Source organism: Nyctibius grandis, chromosome 5 (assembly GCF_013368605.1).
Source record: "Nyctibius grandis isolate bNycGra1 chromosome 5, bNycGra1.pri, whole genome shotgun sequence".
NCBI lineage: Eukaryota > Metazoa > Chordata > Aves > Nyctibiiformes > Nyctibiidae > Nyctibius > Nyctibius grandis.
In genome coordinates, this window is record NC_090662.1 from 85,185,929 (window position 1) to 85,207,662 (window position 21,734).

Genomic DNA, 21,734 nt, shown 5'->3' on the forward strand with positions numbered 1-21,734 from the left:
AATGACAACTGTATGTTTTAGTGGTATGAACAGACAACACTTTCTTCTAAGGACCATATTTATTATATGATCGGGAAAACGCAGTAATTCACCCAACTGTAGCAAGTTCACCTCAAAACCTTTCTAAATACATCTTCAGGTCTTTTTTCATTTTTTTGGGGGGGGTGGAAATGTTTGAGACACCATTCTAGAGAAAATGGGACATCTGCAAGTACGCCGGAGACAGATCAGGGACCACTGTGTGACACTAAAAGTCAGTTTCCACAATGGTGCTGAATACAGAGTTTACAGAAAATACCAAAGGAGGAGCACAGAATGCATCTCTACAGTAGCTCCAGTAATTCTGCTATAGCAGAAGTCAGAGAATGATAATCATAGGATCATAAAAAAACCTCAGGTGAGAAGGGACTTCAGGACATCTCTGGGGTCAACTCTGAGCTTGGACCAGGATGCTCAGAGCTTTATCCAGTCAGGTCTTGAAAACTCCCCAAAGACGGAGACTGCGCAAACCTCCTAGGCAATTTGCTCCATTGCCCTATTGTCCTCATGGGTAAGCAGTTTTTCCTTATTATATCCACTCTGAATCTCTCTTGCTTCGACTTATGCCCATTATGTCTCACTCTCCCACTGTGCAGCACTGTAAAGACCCCGACTACATGTGCTCCACAACCTCCTTATAGGTACTGGCAGGCTCCTGTTAGGTTCCCCCTGAATCCCTTCTCTCTCCAGACTGAATAAGTCCAGCACCCGCAGCTTTTCTTCATAGGGTAGGTGCTCCTTACTCCCTTGGCGGCCCTCCACTCAACTTGCTCTAGTCTTCTGATCCCTGTTTTACTCTCAGAGGAGGCAAAACTGTACAGCTATTGTATTGTCTGGTCCCACTCATCGTGGTGGAACTGGCTAACTTGAAGAGAATGCAGTCTATCATCCCCTCCAGATCATTAAGATGTTCAACAGGACAGGTTCCACTGCAGACTCTATTTATACTTTTAATGGCCATCCAGGTAGGTTACGAACCATAAGCCACTACCCTCTCAGTCCAACCATACAACCAGTTATTTATCCATGCAGTTGGCCACCCACACAGACTGTACATAGCTAACCCTTCCTTCTTTCCCACTGCAAACCACTTTATTCCCTTTTCCAGATCCAAAGACTACAGCATAAACTGGACATAGCCAACAATTCTACAGAGATGATGTTCAGTTATGGACATAAGCACAGAACTAACACAACTGACTTAAAGAGCTCATTGAGTTTCCAGTGCAATAGCTGTATCTGACCACATTAGCAGTCCCAAACTGCAAGTTAAAGCATTAAAACTCTTAGATCCAGGCTGACAAAATACAGCAATTCCCATAGTCATTAAAAAAATAAAAAGCAGAACATTTGCAAATGTCCATCAACATGGACAAATTACCAGATGTCCATCAACAGACATGACATGTAACACAGGGGGAGGAGAGGCTGTCCTTCTGCTCCTGTACCCTAATACACTGTCATTAACTCCTAGCAATTCAACATAAAAATTTAAGGTTTGATGACATACTGGATTTTAGCAACAGGAATTCTTTCAAAGATCTCTAAAACTTTACTAAGAAAACATTTTGATAAGATACCTGGCTTGAATAAGACATCCTTTCCCAATAACCATTGCTTCTACAGGAAGATCAATTGTGGTGAAAAGGACATCAGGAACTTTTTGCTTCCTGCAGTTGTAACAATAAGTGAGGTGAGCAGGGAATGGCATGTTCAATTCGTCATATGGTATATGGCAAAATCCACAACCTGGTGGTGAAGCTTCTTCAATCCTAAAAATACATTATGGAGAACATACTTAAAATACCTGCTTCTTATTAACAATGATCAATACATGCACATGTGAATAAACACCTACAGATACCTACTTAAATCATACACTGCAGCTATACTCTGCTCCATTATACCAATGTGACAAGTATTGCATTGTATGAATTAGAAGAATAAAATTAGGCTGCATACTACTACCTAAAAAGCTATAAATAAAAGCTGCATTGAAACTTGTCAGGCAGGGATGAAGAAAAAAGCACATACAATGATCAACAATTTACATAAACCCAGAATATTACTGAGCTGGCTTTAGGCACTATGATTTCTAAATGTAGTCCATGGTACAATGGTTGTACAGAGAATTTGCTGTACCAAATACAATGAAAAGTCTCTTTTATATTGATTGTGTCCAAAAACCTACAAAACCCTAATGAGCAGAACATAAACAAACAAACAACCATCCTACTGAGAAGCAACACAATATACATTAACATTGTAAGAAGAATAGCAATATTATTTCCTAAGATAAGGTACTAGATAAAACCTGTTATTTACTTAGAACACTTAGTCCCTCTCCCCCATAAGACATATCCAGGAATAACCACTGTAAGAATATGAGCAAGGAAAGCACAGGCTAATTGCATTACTGCAAATTTATTCTGTTTCACACAAACAATTCTTCTCAGTGAATTCTGAACAGATGCTCAAGCAAATCTGACAGATTTGGAACATTAGTTATCATAGACTTTGGCAAACATATTTTGTCTCAAACATGAGCTTTGTCCGTTTAGTTGTTTTACCTTCCTTTGGCATTTCTAATCTATGACAAGACTCTTAGTAGCACCGAAACACCTATTTTGATGAAAAGCCAATTTTCTTCCTATTATGAACATGACATTTCTTTCTCTCCATCATATAGTGAATACAGAAACAAATATTTTTGTTCTGGCTACAGTTTTCAAAAGTCTATCTACACAAGAAGATAATGGCCTCCTGCTAACAAAGTAAAAGAATAATAAATACTATGTTGGCAGGGTTATTACGGAAAAAGTAATGCATGTGCCAAGGTGTAATAAATAGCCTTACTTATGACTACAATAATCTCTTTAAACACTTGATGACTATCTTGATGACCACATAATAAATTATCAATATGCATTAGTTAATCTAATTATTTTTTCCCCAAAATAACTGTTTGTCAATATTTCTTCAAATTTTACTTGCAACAGCAGAAACAAAGGGAAACTCCATGTTTTCCTTCAGTTTCATGATTTTGTTCATAAGCTTCAACTAAAACATACATCTTTTGTAAGAATCTGGCACCATCTTTGTTTTACAGCCAAGCTATTTTATCTCTCATAGAGCTCTTAAATAGTACACATAGAGCATACATACACATATTACAGCCATAGCAACATTTGGCTTATGTAATTTATCATACATCTGTCTTTTTTTTATAGTGTGATATAAAGTTGAGAAAGATACCTGAAGAGCAGCAAAGAAAAAAACTGAGTCGTGATCTGTGGTTAGTACTTAAACGTGTTACCTTATTCAGACTGTTAGAAATAAAAACAGAGTATCTAATTTGGTGCAGAGTTCCATTACTTCTGTTGTTGTTGTTGTTAGTGAAAAGCAGTAAAGTGGTTGGTCCCGCATCCTGCACTGTAACACTGTAACCTACCCTAATAGAGAAGAACTATCTTGGCTCTGAGGAAAAAAATCAACCTCTCCCTTCTCTGACCCTATGGAAAAGAAGCCAGGCTGCCATGACAACCTTTGTTCCAAACAGCCTTCCATGGTGCCATCCTGAAGAAACCTAGGGTTCAGTACAGCTGCTGTGCCAGACGCGGATAAAATACAGACCTCTTCACTACAAGAGAAAAGAATAACAACAAAGTCAATTCCTACTACGTAGTGCTACTTTTATTCAAAACTATTAGATTAAGAGGCTGGCACAAAATTCAATGTAACTAGTAATTTTGTGCATTTGTGCAACTTTATCCATTAAATATCATAAACAGTCCTCTTCTGGTATTTAAACCATCGCATAAGTAAGAAATGCAGAAAGACTGGGCAAACAGACAGACTGAACAGCTTTGCCCTATGCTACAAATACTGTGCTGTAACACCACAAAGGCTAGCCTAGCTTAAGTATGGTTTTCAATACTATGGTTAATAATGCAAAGAAATCCAGCCAACCAAAAAAAAGCAAAGAAACATTAGAAAAAACAAGGCGTAATTGTTTACCAAAGTAAAATGGAAGTTGAGAGCCTCATCATCTTATTCACTCTCAAAATGAAGTTACAACACAAGACTGACAAGGGTGCTTCTTGGAGGATAAAAAGTAGCAGAACAGTAAAATTTTACTATGAGCGACTACAATAATGTATATATAGCATGTAAAGTAACTGACCATATTCCTGATTTAGCAGAGGTAAAGCTCTCAGAAGTGCAAAGCATGATCACAGAGCTTTTAATATTTCTGAAATTGTTACATAAGAAACAAATCTCTAACATTCAACACTTAAAATACTATTTTAGAAAAAATACGGAGAAAAGCTCTCCCACAGTTTCTTGAATGAGACGTGTGCCTTTTTTATTTGTTGTTTCTCTTTCCAGAATAATTTTTCATATATAACATGTCTGGCAGACCAGTACTTACAGACAGAGCCTTGCTCTTTAAGCATGGAATAAAGCTGAACTGGCAAGCAAGCATGGGAACTTTAATAATATTTGATCATTGATAAAATAGTTTAACACATTAAATTCCTTAAGAAAAATTAAAGTGTGAAATAACCCCATAACTGGCTGCCTATCTATACTCTGTATATTCTCTCCCCATAGTTAAGGTAGAAAAAAAATTTAAAAATATTCATGCTTTTTACCAAGAGACTGACAGTCAAGGAAATGAATCTTCCATTTTTAGTGCAAGTTCATCCCTCAGCAATGTAAACTTGCACATTGCAATTCTGAGGTAAATATGGTCTTTAATACTCCAAGCAAGAAAGGACACAACCAGACAAGACAGCATAAGGAATACAAACCATGTCTTGCCTGTAAAGTAAGTTCTCCTGTTTTCCTACTCTACTAGCACAAGCACTTGACTTCCAAAAACTGTTTTCAAGTTTCGTGGAAGATCAATATATTTGGTAGGTTGGTTGTTTGGGTTTTTTTTTTAACCTGCAGTGAAGCAATAAACATGAAGGAGCAACAGATGTGAAGCAATCAATGCTGTGGCTTTCAGACTGATCATTTCTGGTTATCTTACTACTTCACCAACGAATGGTGTGCACTCGTGAAAGCACTGTATAACTCTCATCTCTTTCTTCAACTTAATCAATTGCAAAGTAAAATGAAACTTCTTTTTCCCGCTTCTCTCTTTAAAAAAAGCAAATCCTTAGTGCTTTTTCTTTAACGTATTCAGGCAAAATCAACTTGACAGAAAAGAAATACACATGTCTGAGTTTGCTTCAGTTACTTTCCTAAAGCAATTCAAAACACCTAGTGAGCCAGAGTACTTTTCTGTAGGATACCAGTCAGACACACCTGGCCGCAGGAGGAGCTCTTCATAGATTACTTTCCACAACTAGCAAGAGACACAATCTTTCTTGGACCAGAGAGAAGGACAAGTAATTAGATGAATCCCAAATTACTTCTCCCAAGCTCCAAGCCTCTCACAAAGTTTGTTATTAAGTCACCAAAATACACAAGATTAGAATCTTCTTAGCCAAAGGGAATACAGTAACACACTGGAGTTTTGGCTTGAATAGGGTGCAGGGCTGAGGAATTCAACCTCAGAAAGACTACAGCAGAGCTGCAGTTTAGCATGTTAAACAGTACTGTAGTACTGAAATATAACGACACGCATTTTCCAGCAAGAAATACAGAACATTTACACCTAAAGTATTCTAGATCTATCAGGCAGCATATTCTCCTTTAACTTACAAATAATACATTCCTAGTAAATAACTTGTGCCTTAAGTTTGAGGTTTACAATTTAAGTACTGGTCTGCCAGTTGTTACCCAATAATGAAACTGCAATACATATACTTTTAGAAACAGTCTTAAGTTTAGGTAGATCAGGTTTAGAAAACTTCATAGCTAAATTAATGTTGTTACTACAAAAGCAAATTTTTAAATAAAAATTGTAATGTTCATTAGAAAAATCTTAAAACCCAAACCAAAACATATTTTAAAAAAAGAAGCACAATACTGAAATCTCATAAAGTTACTTTAACAAACTCTCTGAAGTAGGTATACTAGGTAGTACCAACAGTACTGAATAATGTTGAAATAGTTAATAATTTTTAATTCACTGAAGAGGAAATAAATTTTCTGTGACATTTTGAAAATCAAATCATCATCATGTTTTACCAAATGCTAGTTGATTCACTGTAGCCCACTACAGCATGACAACCCAATGCTTTGGCATGGGATTTTATTTCTTGTCTGATTTCTGCCCACCAGGCATCTCGTGTTTCTGGTTCATCTGAAAGACAAAGTATAAATGAGTTCACTATTCTGCACTATGTCAACATTAAGCTTCATGCAATTAATCTGAAACGTCAAATTTTTCATATTCAAGTGTTTTGTTGTATCTGGAGACTTCTTATTTCCTACCTATCTCACTTCAAGCAAACACTAATGGGACTTTTTCATTAATTTTCTTATTTATAACCCATGGGAACAGGTTCTGACAAATTACCGCATTCTTCTTGTTGTCCATATGACAGATAATACCAAAACACTGTAGATACTGTTCCAATCTCTACCCACTTGAAGACCGTACTGTCAGTTTGCAACAACATGAGAGCAGCATGTAATTTGCAACAAAGCATCACAGATACTCTGTAATATTGAAAAACTAGTAATAATAAAACAGTATTTGTAGCAATAAAGTAATATTTCACTCCAGTATACACCTGACATCTTTGAAATAATCTGAATAGCTTTTGCTACTGCAAGCAGTTCTCTCTGTTAACCAAATTTTAAAAATATTTGTTCAAGACTGTATCACTAATCAAACACACAGCTCTGTCGCCCTTATTTCAGCATTTCAGCTTTGAGAAGCCATAGGTATTTGAAACTACTTCTACATTAACAACATGAAGAAGTACTAGATGTACGTTGACTATGTATTTGTTGAAGCTTTTTTGCTTCAGTATCCTGGCAACTGCACCTTCCCCCCCCAATAGATTCTTTATCTCATTATCTTTATTGTCTTTGAGGTTATGTGTTAAAATGTATCCTACCTGATTTTCTTGAATACTATATTAAAAATGCAAAAAAGAGTGCCACTAGAATAAGTTTATGCAATCCCTTTATTTTAATTGCTCAGCAATTAGTTTCCCGGAACTAAAGCTCTTGTCTTGCAAGCTTTTTATATATGAATTCAATGAATACTGTCGTTTACAATTCGAGTTTGTCAACTGTTTCTTTTAAAATGGTTTACCTGTACCAATGAACTTAGTTGAAAATGATGTTAATTGTTGATACATAAAATAAGGGGAAAAACAATAACAAACAATAGGCACTGGGATACTACAAAGGATTCTGAGTAGACAGATTCTTATACAATTTCCCTGAAATCAACTGAACTTTGCACAGATACAAACTTCTAGCCATTGAGATCTCCTTGCTGAATCGTAATTTAAAATATCAACATCAAAATCTGAGATTCATTGGGAACAAATTTTGTACTATCACGAATATTTATAAATATAGTGTATGATAACACTATATCATACACTAGGTTCTCTGACAACGTGACAAACGAAAATGAAAGATGCAGATATACACATATTTTGAAATCTACTGAAACAAAAATATTGTAAGGCAAGATGTATTTATTCATGAATTTACCTCAACATTTCATTTAGAGCTAGGCTTTCAGCTTTCTAAAATAAACTAATGATCATTTTCTAATTTAAAAAAAGAGCACAGAGGTATGTATATTCAACTACACCTAACTTTAGATGTTCATTCTTGTGTAACTCATAGCATTGTACTGACTAACAGCAGCCTTGGGTGTGCAGACTGCAGTTTATCTAACCTTTAAGAAATGAACACTGAACAGAAAAAACCTACAGTGATAGCTCTTAGGAAGGTTCTCTGCAATCCAGACAAAAATATACACATTAAGACATAAAACAGACTAAGGATTTTCATGAACTGTATCAATCACGTCCCATTATATCCGAGTTCACCTTCAGCAGGTTTCAATGCATTACTACTAGAATCTCAAGGCACTGCACTACGTTGTTTCTCAACCTGAAAACACTTTTAAACACTTTCACTGACTGGGAAAATCAAATGCTTGAGATGATACACAATAATCCTGACTGAAATGGTTGGAGTACCTGCTATGAAGGTCTCACACTTGTCAGCTTTCAAAAGCTGAGAATCACACAGAAATAACCCATCACATCACAGGGTTGGAGTTCCCAAGCTCAGCTATGAAAACTATTTGTGGCACACAAAGGAAAGTGGGAGGCAAAATGTCTTCTCTTTTGCATGTTCATCTCTGTCTGAACAGAGGCTGTCACTGATGCCACCAGTTAACGGCAGTAGCGGTAGGTGAACGGAGCAACTTCGGAAATCCATTTGAAGGCAAGGGCTACAGTATTTGACAAAATGGAGAGTTGTATGGGAGATGTGAGACCACAAGCACATTCTGTAAATGTTATCGCTAAGTCTACATGGTGGAATGGACATGGATCTTGGGAGCAATTCCTCCTTCTCCATCCAATCACGGACAAGAAGATTGCTCATCAATGTGTGTTTCTCTCTATAACAGAAAAGTGTAAGTAGTAGGAAAAGGGGTTCACTGACTATGCAGAACAATTCTTGCTCTATTAGACTTGACCACAGGCAGCTGGCTATAAAGATTGACTGAACAGCCACACAAATTTTTGTACTTCACAGAAAAACACCTGCAAAGGAGAGGTAAACCTTTTCTAGACATAAACAAAGATGAAAAAGCCAATTTTACTACATCATCACTTCTCTCTTCACACCTTTAGGTACCATTTGGCAAAAACTCCTCTTACTTCTCACCATGACCTTTCTACAACAAAAAGTGCAAGAAAATGTGAAGTCATGATGAAGGAGTTGAAAGTGAGCAACAGGTGAAGCAACTGGGGATGAACAGGGAAAGTGCTGTGGAATAAAGAATAAGATTACAAAGAAGAATATGACACTGAAAAGGCATGTAGGCACAGTAAAAAATAGAATAAAACATTGGAAGGGAACAGATATGCTTAAGGGAAACAGAAAAGGTAGAAATAGTAGTGACGGGTCCCAAACTCTATGCAAACATTTAACTTTCCTCCACAAAAATTTATAGTTTAAATTAATGTTTAGGAACAAGTTCCTAAGAGAGTTAACACAATTTTCTCACCTAACTTACCTACAAGAATGCTTTATCATAATGGGCAGCACATATTGTTGTGAGGTTGCTCAACACTATGTCCTGCTAAAGCAACATTTAACCCTTTACTCTGACAATGTGTTCAACATCAGAATTAACAAAACTACTAACTACAGTAATATAATGGATCATTTTCATTCTTATTAGAGATAAGAACAATTTTCCAGCCATTGACTACAGTGTTAACAGGATCAGGCCCAATATCTTTCAAAAAATCCAACAAATTCTCATTGCACAAGTTCAAAAATTTCTATACCAATCATGCATAAACAAGTGTTTGTAAAGAAGACTGGGTCCTCTGCTTACGACATTTAATTTAGTGTTTTTTTTCTTCCAGAAAGAGGACAAAAATATTAATCAGTATGTTATATATATAAATACTGTACATTCACAGTTAACATAAACTTACCTTTGCATATTAAAACACAAAATGATTGTCTACAATTAAACCAAACACCATGACATTGCAATAATAAATTGATACAAAACACTGAATGCAGTGCAATGTGTAGCATTCGTATTCTTCTGACAAATATTTTCACAAGCAGCCTTTTTTGACACATGAGCCACACAATTTCACATGGGGATGCCATTGTAGCATTTACAAGTTTAGTAAAGCTAAGGATTTACATAAACAATTAGAAGAGTTAGGGAAGCAGGATGGCATGTGTCCAGTACACTCCATAAGAGTGTCTGTTGTTGTTTTTTGCTAAGGCAAAAGCTTAAGAACTAAGGGTTTGCAAAGCAGATTCAGCAGACAGTAGCCAGAAACGGTGGGTATTTTGGCGCATGCTTGGATCAGGTGACAGTACAGACTGAAAACTATGGCAGCTCACTGAAATGGTTACAGAAAGTAATGGCCCTGGATTCTAGGTGGAAGCAAAAAGGCAAGCATACATAGCACTCAATCACAAGCTTTTCTAGCAAATCTACTGAGTAGTTTATAGCAAGGTTTATCTACAACTTTAAGCAAAAAAGTTTGCAAAAATTACACTGCTATTATGCGCCCTTTATCGGAAACCAAAGACTGAATAATAAACCTACTTTCATTAATGTTTCAAAATTGGCATCATGTTTATAACAACATGGAAGCAAAGCATACTGTTTCTAGTGCTGAAGACTTGAGGAACAATGTTGTCAACAGTACAGTATTCTATAAAAATAGTGCCAACCCAAACCTCCTCCAACTGAAACTTTCCAAACTTATTTTATTAAACAGCTTTAGAAGATACAAACAGCACTGTATTCATTTTGTGCCCTAAATGCTTTTTGAGTCAGTTCCATCCACCACCATCACCTTTCTCTTTCTTTCAAAATATGAGGTTGACTTCTGTGAGGCTGTATTGTCGATAGGACAGCATCCTGTCCAAATCTTTCACCTGGAGACAACCCCAGATGCTATCAATACTTTCTGATTCACAAGAAGCAACACCTTTCCCAAGTTATTTGCTAGAGGTTCACTTGTACAGGGCCTTTCAAGATTTAGTCAGAATCTGTATTATGCTAAGTCCATAGAGATTTTTAAAAACTGAAGAAAAATTAAGAATGGTCTCTTGATTACACAGATCATACTCAAGAGTATGATACAGTATTAATGCTGAATCTCTAGACATCCTGAGACAATTACTCTGAAGTAGGAACCATACGATTCCTTTCAACCTATTTTAATTTTGTATAATTCAGTAAATATTCACATTTATCATGTAACATTCTGAAATGAGGAGGACAATCACACCATGACAGTTTTCACTATCTATGAATGAGTCATTGTTCTGTTGTCTCAAAAATGGCAATGGAGACACCAATAATATTCTTTCAAATTCAGTCTTTGAGTTTTTCACTAAGCAGAGCCATTATCCACGCCTTCCTTATCCCCTTACTCTTGTATCTTCTTCATTAAAACATATTAATCAGCTTATACAGAAAAAAGTGTGGTGTTTAGTTGTAGGTTTGTTTGGGGTTTTTTTAAGAGACACCTTTGTAGGTTTACAAGTACCCTTCCCTGGACCTCGAGGTTTAATCTCTGGTTATCCCATAAATACTGCAATTTCCTAACATCCTTCTAAAATATTTAACAATTAAATCAGTGGACAAAAAGTCAAATCCTCTTGTCTGTAAAGTTTAAACACAAAACTTGGGTAGGAAATAACTAAACCTACAACAGTCTAACCTAAAACTTTCAAAAGATTTTCAAAGCTACTCCATCCTTTTCTAAATTACTCCCTATATTCATCTTTAAGACTGAAAGATGTGAAAATGAAAACTTTGCTTATGATACAGAAACTGAAGGAAGTAGATTATTGGGATTTATCAAATAAAAACTAAGATACACTAAACCAGCAGAAAACAGCGCAACCACACCGCCAAGAAGAACATGTACACTTACTCCTACAAAGCTTAAACTACAGACAAAACATTCAGCCTGGCGAATAGTATTGAATCAGTGCTTTTCTGCCAGATGAGTTCAGAGAGCACATATCTCACTTCTCAAGCCCACACTGCTGATTCAGCAAAAAAGGAGGTTTAAGTTCAGATGTGGAAGAAATTCTTCAGTTACTGAAGAAACAATTTTAAGAACATTTAGGATTAAAACTGAATTCAGCTTTCGTGCACGTACAGGACGAGGTATTTCAGCTGGCTGATTGAATACAAACCCATTCATTTGCAGGGCTAGTTTTCTATTGGGTCAGTCTGGCCAAATCACTACATGACCACTAGAAAACTGCAAGAGCACATGGCAGAAATCGTGTAGAAAAGCAGCATCATTCCTTTTAGTGGCAGCTCACTATTGAGGAGTGTTAGCTTTAATACCAAGATATACCCCAAGAGGGAGAAGCAGCAAAGTGTTTCTCTTAGTAACATTCCCATCAAAACTCCTGAGCTCTTGTCTTATATTCCAAATTCCATGAAAAAACCTACATCACTGCTAGGAGGCTAGAGAATACTTTTTGGGTTTTTTCCTTACAAAAGAAGAAAAAAAGAAGTTACTTTATGTATGAAACAGAATTAACAGAATCTTCATAGCTTCTGCATCTCTGATACAGGTAAATGTGTTCGTAATATAGACAGAAACATATGGAATTATACTTCCATTAAGGAATTTTTAAATGGATCAGGAGATGTTTTTACCTATCTCACCCTTAAAAGGGAACTGTAAAAATCCTAATTCAAAGTTTGGCTTTTGGAATCCTACCTTAACTTCAATCAGCTAACTTTCTCAGCCATACATTCCTGAGCAACTTTATATTCTCAACATCCCCAACCGCAAGCCTTGAGATGTCTCCCTGCATTTGTTCCTCATCTCAAGTAAATATTCCTTTGAACAGTTCACATGTTCAGATACCTAAAGATTAGCATTTTGTAAGCCTTGTGACTGACATCACTAAACACAAGTATTTTATACAGCCACTGTGACATAACATCTGTGACCTAAACTAATTCAACTTGTAAATCTAAACAGAATGTCCCAGATCAAAAAAAGAGAATACTTGGATTTTCATACTGAAAAAAAGCAAACCTCCACTGTTCTACACTTCGTCTATCAGTCACACATTGCAAGTTATATATATAATTGATCTTAGGAATAAATATGCGTGAATCATGTGGATACACTACAGCATAATTTAGCCTTTTCTAAATACTAAAAGTAATCTTTGAGGCAATAATTTGCCATAAATTGGTTCAAAATATCTGCTGCAAATACCACCAAGCATTAACTACACAGCCATAACAGTAATACATCCTATGATTTTTGCTCTTAGTTATAGATGAAGGTCTGATAGGAACAGCACAGCTACAAAAAAAATCTTTAAAAAAAAATCCTGCAATAATACCAAAACTGCAGTATTAATTTAATTTATAGCTAAAGGAAACCACTATATGATACAACTTAAAATTTTCAAAAACTAAAATAAAACCAAAAGATACAGCATTTGAAGAAAAAAAGAGAGTATTTATATATTCAGAGTATTTATATATGTTCATATTAAAAATTAAACCTAAAATTAAACTATTAAGATAACACTTAAAAATAAAGGTTGAAACTTCACCATACTTTCTTAGAACTATAAAAGTTCAAAAGTACTGCCCAGACATAACAAAATGTTAGATACTGGAAATTACTTTTGTCTCCAGAAAATCAGTGTGCCAGGCCTTTGTCACTCCAGCTTTTAGTTATTATTTTGATCAGTCATTCATTCTATAATGGTGAAGTCCTCACAGCTGTGCATATGGTTCCTCTAATCATGAGTGCAACACTAAAGAAGATCTAGGAATCTATTTTAATTGATCCTATTACAGTAACAAGCACAAGGTCTGCCACTTCTAAGAGCTGCTAGGTAATAAGCTACTTATTCTATCTTGTATCTCTCTGTTGCTTTCTCATCTTGGTACCATAAATACAACCTGTTTTAAAAGATGAGCAATCTTCAAAGGACATCTTCAAATGACAGCAACAAAGGGGCTACTACCCAAAGCTGGATACACTAAGCTGTAACAAGACAGGGTCTTCTTAAACTACATTTTATCTATTTTATAACTACTATCACAAAATGAACTACAAGTATGATTTAAAGCTTTTAACAAGCCAAAATAGCTGGAATCTTAAAATAAGCAACAATAATATTAATTTATCTAACACAATCTTTGAAAGAAACATACAGAATTTTAAACACACAAAAAAATTAATCTCTCAACAAACAGAGATACATGTTCACAGACAAGATTGCCGCTTTCTTGCTGACTGCCATGCAGACTATCTACCTCACTGCACAACTGCAGAAATGGGATGGTATTCTTTGGCACAAAATGATACTGCCTCTGTATTTCCTATTCATTGTTTACACTCCTCAAGCTTTTACTTGTTACATTCACAGAACCTCTGCATTCATTATTTCTATATGCTCACAACTGTTCAGTTTGTTTTAAGACAAACTAGTCAGAGAAGCCTCTCTAAACTTCTGGATCTAAGGAGCCTTTCCTACAGTTCAGGACCTCAATGAGACTGCATTAAAAGAGACCAAAACCTCAAAACTTACAAAAACCACTGAAAATATTAGTGCAGGTCAAAGACAAATTGCACTGTCTAACAAAATCCAAAGTGCAAACTGAACCAGAAAAAAAAACCACTACCTACGTGTCCTGGTTTCATGGGGATTTTGTTTCAGTTTGTGGCCAGCCATGGTGATTAAGGCCCTTAGCAGTTAAATCCAGGGCAGCTGACCCAGGCTGGCCCACAGGTGTGTTCTGTATTATTAACATCAAGTTCACTATAAAAGGGAGGGCTTGCTGGGAAGAGGTGAGGCTCTTTTTGCTCTCCTCTCTCTCTTCTTCCTTCCCAACAATTGCTATTCCTGGAGCAACTTCCCAGTGCTCTGTAGATAAGTATAGTTTTGTGGGGTTTGTGTTGTTATTGATATTGGTTTCTTTATTTTATTAAATCTGTTCAACTTCAAACCCATGAGTCTCCCTCCTTTTCCCAATTCCCTTCCATGGTTGGGGAAGGGACACTGGGTGGGAGAAAAACTGTTTATTGTTTAGGCCTGGGTGTGGGCTAAACGTAGACACTATGGTATTTCTTTATAAGAAACATGGCGTATTGAGGAACTTCACTCTTAGCACTTAGAAGGAAAATCCTTTGTGCCTAATTCAGCTCAGATAATGATCTTAGCCATTAACATTTAACCAGAATCATTTCCATAATCCTGTTATGGTCAGTTAGAACTTGTGTTATCTGCCATTTTCCTATAATACTGTCTGTAGACATTTTACAAGGACATGTTTACCTGTAATTATGTAATAGTTAGGAAGGTGTTCTTTCAACTAGAATCATTCTAGTTTTCTTCTAACAATTACATATTTTGAGCCAGGCAAGAAGTTCTACAACTATCTATCTTTGCCACGACAGAGTGACACATCAGAAGCCTGAAAAAACTCATTGTAATCCATGAAGAAATTTATATCAAGATCATAGTTTTAATCAAGCCCCATATGTTGAAATCAGGAGGAGTTACGTGCAAGAATAAAAATTTTCCGCAAGACCAAGGTTCTCTCTCTTATGTACTACCAATTCAAAAACAAACTGTAGTGGTGCAATAAGCAACAGCTTTATTGGAGCATGTGTGTAGCGAAAAGTCTACGATGGCTTTCACACCATTAGCCAAATTTCAGGAAGACTTTTAAATCAATATGAACAGATTAAATAGCATTACTTACTACTAAGCAAAGAACTCTAAAACATATTTTAAATGCCAAGCTTATTAATCTATGGATCTCAAACAGAACATAGGAATACTATTCTATACTCACTAACAGTGACTACTCTTTGTTCAGTTACACAAATATCTACTCAGAACTCTCCAAAAAAAAAAAAAAATGCACAGTCCCAAAGAAAATTATTTCATTAATATAAGTGTGCATCTGCTTCAAAAAAGAATATTCAAACACCATTCACATTAACCATAAAAACCATTTAGGAATATTCACTTCTCTGGAAAGGCTGCAGAAAAGTAGAGCAAAATGTTACTGAAAAACATCACACCCCTCACTCTGTTCAGAAAAGCCTCCGACAACTGCTTTAACCTCCCATTATCCTATCAACATACACTAATGTACAAGAAGTCAACCTGGAAATGCTCCAAGAAAAGGTGAGAGGTCAAGCTTAAAATGTTTTTCTACTAGTTCTAGAATGACAGCCACATCAGACACTAACAAAAACATTCTGACATTTTCTACTGTGTTCTTACAAGTATGCCACATTTACACCCCAGAGAGCAGTACGAAAAGTAATTTACACATTCACTGTATGTTTGTATTTCTGTGAAAGAAAAGCATTCAGTTACAGAACCAAAACATATTCAAGCTTTCCTCTTGCATTTCCTCAGGTACAAAACTAGAGTTGTGGAGAATTTCACACTGCAACAGCAAGTCTGGATATCACACAAGGAGCTCGGGAGATCCTTAGGGATTTTATTAACAATCTCTTCTCCTTCCATGTTTCTGACTACTGGAGCTGAAGAATCACTGCTGAAGCAGCTCCCTGAATGAGGAGTTAAAAAATGTAATTATGTGAGAACGCTGTCTATATTAGTGCTATGAAACAGCTCTATGCAAAAGCAGCCCCTATTCAACAAGTTCTTGCACTTCCTAAGGAACCTTTCTTCTCTGTATTTAACCGCACGCAGAAACTTTAACAAAGATCCAGTCTTCTGGATCCAGGATTCCTTTCACGTTTTTACATTTATAGTAGCACTAATCTTTAACATCCTTTTTCAGAGACAGCACCAGAATACTTCTTCCACTGTATTATGTGTCCCCTTTTCTATGAATTTGTGCTCGTCTCTACTTTTAGTTTGCAGATTCATCTTGATCATCACCTTTTTGTAATTTTACAAACATTTAAACAACTTTGTCATTGAACTATATGCAATTCCCAGATGTTTAAGTAGTTTATTTTCCATTCGTCAAATAAAGTCAGTCTTTACTTCCACGTTTAATTTTCAAGCATCTTCAAATCTCTGACTTTTCACCACCATCAGATGGTCCTGTTGTATCTTACACAATTAAACAAGCCTCCCTGCCTTTGGCAAAAAAAAAAAAAAAAAAGAAATATCCTTCTGTGCTACCCAGGTCACTAGCAAGCTTAAATGAAGCCTGAACATTTTCAAAAAGGCAAATAATTTTAGCCTACTTATGGCTGTGATTACATTCTTGCTAATGTGAATGTAATGTAAAGATGTAATATTGTTTTCCTTTAAGCTGCATAAATCCCTGCTTTCCTTCACACTATGTATTTAGCCAGCAATGACAGAGTTGGTAATAAAGCTCTAGAAGGGGGAGATGAATAGAAATCTTCTTTGGTATCTCAATGGTAACAGATTTGCACGGCATATTCGTTATTCCAGTCGCAGACAAAGTTAACTTGTATTCGATCTGCAACTCTACTATCCATCACACATCATATGTAATGACTGATCTGTTCTCTTCCTCCTCTCTTCTTCGTTCAGCATCACACCTAGCACTGCAAAAGAAACATACTTCCAGGAATATGATCATAACCTGCTCAGTCCCTAACCAGCAGGATTAATTAAGACTTACTACAAAGCTGCTGACACATGTCAAGGCAACAGAAATACAGACAGTTCTCAACAATGTATTAACTCTAAAATTACTGTTTGGTTTAGACCTCTCCAAAATTTTGGGCTAACAACCACCTCTGGGTATGAAATGCATATACATATATATGCACCTTCTTTTTCCTGTTATCTCTAAAAAATTTAGGCTACTATTTTGGATATTCTGTCAAGAAATGAATTCATTACTGCCCCTTAGCTTCCTAGGCTTACATTTCTGGATCACTTTCTAGCCTAGCTCAACAAATGTTTAGTGTCTGTACATAACTCATTTACTCCATTATTCTAATAAAAGTTCTTCCATGGTAACATCCTACTAAACACTATCTCAAAGAAGCAAAAGTCAATTCAAGCTTTTCAAGGTAGCATGCAAAATGAAACATTTTGACACATTTTTAACACCTTGGATCAGACTATGCTATACCAGTAATAGATCTGTGAACTTCATAATATTATTTTCCATAATGGAAATTAATGGAAAGAGAAATTCATTTTAAAATATTATCACTTTAGAACAAGTGAATAAAACCAACATAACCAGAAAACCTCATAATTATAATATTACAGACACTTACTGTAGCAAGGAACAAGGATACAAAAATGAGCCAATAGTTTTAGGCACCACCTATTATTGAACTATTTGTAAAATGAAAAAAATGTATATAGATAATTTAAACTGAAGTTTAGAGCATGACACGGAGCTGCACTGCAACAGTGAAGTACCAAGAAGGAAAGTTTGCTTCCAGGGGAAACAAACCCCCAGAGGTCAGCTTTATACCTTTTTACTGTGCCAGCTTTGAAAACATCAAAGTTTGGCAATGTCTGCTGGCTTGGATGCAGAGAAGTTATGCCTGCCTTTCTTCCAAAGCATGCTACGTTTCCAGAGGTAAATGTGGTGGGAGGGAAAGTCTTAATTTCTCCCCCTAATGGGCCAGTACTCTACATAGCTTTTATGCAGACTGCATCATCAACTCATCCACTCTCTCTGCAGCTGTATAAAGTTACACGCTTTGATCCCTAAAACTGCATAAAAAATAGAATATTGGGGCTTTTTTCAAGTTAGGTGTTAAAGTGATGAAAAAGTTCAAATAATTACGCTTTAATTCTTGCGAGTTGATTACATTTTACGATACAAGATTTATGAACCAACAAATCCTGGTCTACATACTACCCCTCTCTTTAAACAGATAGTCCTCTTCATCTATTTTCCATTCTCTCGGACAATTTATATCTATTATTTAGAACAAACACATTAATCAATTTCCTGAAATTAACAGAAGTACAGCCATCATTGAAGAAAGTGCAAGCTCATGCAAAACAAAACTAACAGCCCCCCCAAATCAAACCAACCAAAAAAAAAATTATTTAAAAAAAAAATGAATTCACACCTGACATGATCCCAATTGTATAAATAACAATTCATTCTCTTCCCCTAAATTACTTGCTTCATGGACAGTGAGCTGAAAGCTACTACAAAATAATCATCTGAACATTCAGCTTTCCAGATTGATACTAAATTATTCTTAGCAATACTATTTTATACTAAAACAATGTTTTGCAATTTTAAAGAAAGCCTTTAACAACATTAAAACAAGACATTTAGGCATTTGATGATTAAACAGATTTAAATTTGAAGTATTAACCTAAATATCCTACAGCGTTTCTAAGAACTTCACTGAGCTGCCATAATTTCTGTCAGCATATGTAGTACTGAATGACTAGTAAAATACCTGAATTGAAACTATTCCAGTCTAGCAGTTTGTAAGATCTTGTGTTACCCATAATTCCGACAAAGGCTGAGTTCAAAACAGCAAATTAGTAGATCAGTTATAGGAGCAGAATAGTGAAAAAAAACTACCAACAAGAACACAATTGACAACACCACTCCACAGGAACTGGAAAGACACAGACAGCAGAGTTAATAAGAGGCTGAAATAGAAAGGGAAAAAAGGAGCATGCTATAGCAATCTAGCACTAGGTGAGACCAAAGTGTACAGTATATAGCAATTATGGGCTTATCAATAAGTTCTCAATCCACCCCTTCAAATGTTCTTTCCTATTCTACATTTTCCTGTTCATTCATTTGCCTGTTTGTTTCCTTTAATATTTTACAAACTTACTTGACTCAAATGCTTAGTATGATCATCACTATAGCAGAAATTTTTTTCCTACGTCTTCACCTTCCCTCCCATAGCCATGTGCCTTCATTCCCCCTTTTGTTTTCATTGTTTTGCAATATACTGAGTTCAAAGTATCATGCACCTTACATTCACTTGTCAGGAGCAATGAACAAGTCCCACAAAAACACTGCAACGAGTCACTTAGTTGTGCAAATATGCATCTCTGTCTTCTCTTATTTCTAATCCTGCTTTCAGTCAGTTGGTAAAAACAAAGGAGTGCATAATGTAAGAAATTAGTTTTCAAAACTTCAAAGCAAAATTGTTTTTTTTTCCATTTTGTCTTAAATAAATTTATCATACAGTGATAAGTGACCTGTATCAGAAATCTGTTGAAAATACAGAAGCCTAAGACAACTTTGTGGCAAAGAAAGGGAGGACACACATATAAATTATACTTTGACATTCCTCTTAATCTTCTCTCCACTGTGTAAATAAATCTTAAAAATAGGAAAAAAAAGAACAATATTGTGTACTCATATGCTCTAAAAAAAACCTTAAAGTAGGGGGGTTTAATTCAAATTAAGTCTCAGGTTGTATTTCATGTTGTCAGTTTATTGAATCTTGAGATCAGCCACAATCTACCTGCTTGCAGAATTACTTGCCTTGGGCCACAGGAAGAAGAAAAAAGAAAAAATATTTTTTTTTTAAATTGCTTTTAAAGATGCATTTGCACAAACTTTGTTTTATTACTCCTGACTAGTGCATGCAAAACCACTACAAGTGCTATTTTTTACTCTCCTCTGTCTGCATTTTTAAGTGCACTGTTAACTCCAACTTTTTACAGAGTATTCCTCGGCTTGTCTCAGTGAATATAACAACAAAGCCTTCAGAGTCAAAAGTCACTTAATTCTGATGTCAGAACTAGGACATGCAAAATACACATGTTCCAGTACTGGGGTTCCCAGGTAAATATTAAATAAAAATCTTAAAGTACTGTTCAGTATATGTTTTTAAGAACAGAAACAAAGCTGTAAAGGTTTTATCAAAAGAGGTTAAAAGCATGTATTGAGCTAAATTGTAGTCATTAGTCCTCAAGGATTTCAAGGAGCTGAAAATGCGAAAACAGTCATAGTTAAGATCAAGTATTTAATCTTATTTTTCTTTGAATGGAAAACTTGGATCAAGTTTTTAATATTAAAAAGTAGTAAAAAATAATTAAACCCTCAATAATTCAAAGACAGTTTTTAGTGCAAAGTTACTGGATTCAAAGTACTTTATTATTTCATTAACTTGCTGAAAAGTGTCTCAGTAAAAACATACCCTCTGAATGACTATTATTTTTCAAGTTTAAATGATTGAAAAATATTGCTTTTAATATAAATTGTTAGAATAGATTTGTATCTATTCAAATACTGATATGTTATAAAGTTATAAGATTATAAGTACATGATCATTACGACTGGACTTGATCAAGGAAGTTGTTCTTGTGTTAACATACCAGGATTGTGAATGCGATCCAGAAGCTTCACAGACCGTGCACTGACAACACCACCAACGTGGACGAGAAAGCCTGGTGGAAAGGTCGTCAAGGTAAAAAATGGAAATTCCTGTTATGATTAAAAACAAACATCAAATGACTGCTTAAAAACCACTGCTGATTGCCAATAAACATGCAGTGAACTGATAATTTCCCTGAAATACAAGCAAAGCAGTTACATTAGGCCAAACGTCCTTCAGGCTTACTAAGCACTACGTAACCATATATCTTCATATACCCATAGTATAATAAAAGCAGAGGTATTATACAATGTAAGAATACTTTTCCCCCATACAGTTGTATATCAGCACATTATTAATAAATAGTCAAAACTTCACACATTTGTGTTAACAAAGCCTCTATTAGTCCATTTTCAGGATGGCAGCTAAAGAACATAATTCTACTTCCATTAGCTGACACAAAATGAAGGAACATTTTTCTCCATTTTTAGGTCTTATTGTTACAATTGACTGCAGTTTGATCCTGAAGCACAGGGTAAAACAAACTGTAGCCTTGCAAGAATGACGAGTGTCTTATTACAGGAAAGCATACCTAAAAAATATTAACGGACTGCTCTGCTAGCGTCGTAAGCTCTAAACGTAACAAGTAAATATCCATCTTCTAGAATAAAACACAAGTCTTTGAAATACAACTGTAAGTTCTTAAACTAATTTGCTTCCAATTTATTTGCATAAATTACTTTTTACCAA

General features: G+C 35.5%; 1 protein-coding gene across 10 annotated transcripts in view; it reads right to left on the reverse strand.

Annotated features, from left to right (window-relative positions):
* C2CD5 (C2 calcium dependent domain containing 5) overlaps positions 1 to 21,734 on the reverse strand; it is a 71,291-nt gene that overhangs the window by 23,748 nt on the left and 25,809 nt on the right. For 5 of the 10 annotated variants that reach the window (XM_068400654.1, XM_068400650.1, XM_068400659.1 and 2 more), the window contains 4 exons: positions 20,986 to 21,094; positions 6,184 to 6,298; positions 3,584 to 3,679; positions 1,620 to 1,811 (listed from right to left, as the gene is read on the reverse strand). In XM_068400654.1, the coding sequence (XP_068256755.1) occupies positions 1,620 to 1,811; positions 3,584 to 3,679; positions 6,184 to 6,298; positions 20,986 to 21,094 (512 nt within the window). Of the gene's footprint in view, positions 1 to 1,619; positions 1,812 to 3,490; positions 3,680 to 6,183; positions 6,299 to 20,985; positions 21,095 to 21,734 lie in introns of all 10 variants that reach the window. The other 5 variants (XM_068400652.1, XM_068400649.1, XM_068400653.1 and 2 more) reach the window with 2 other exon arrangements.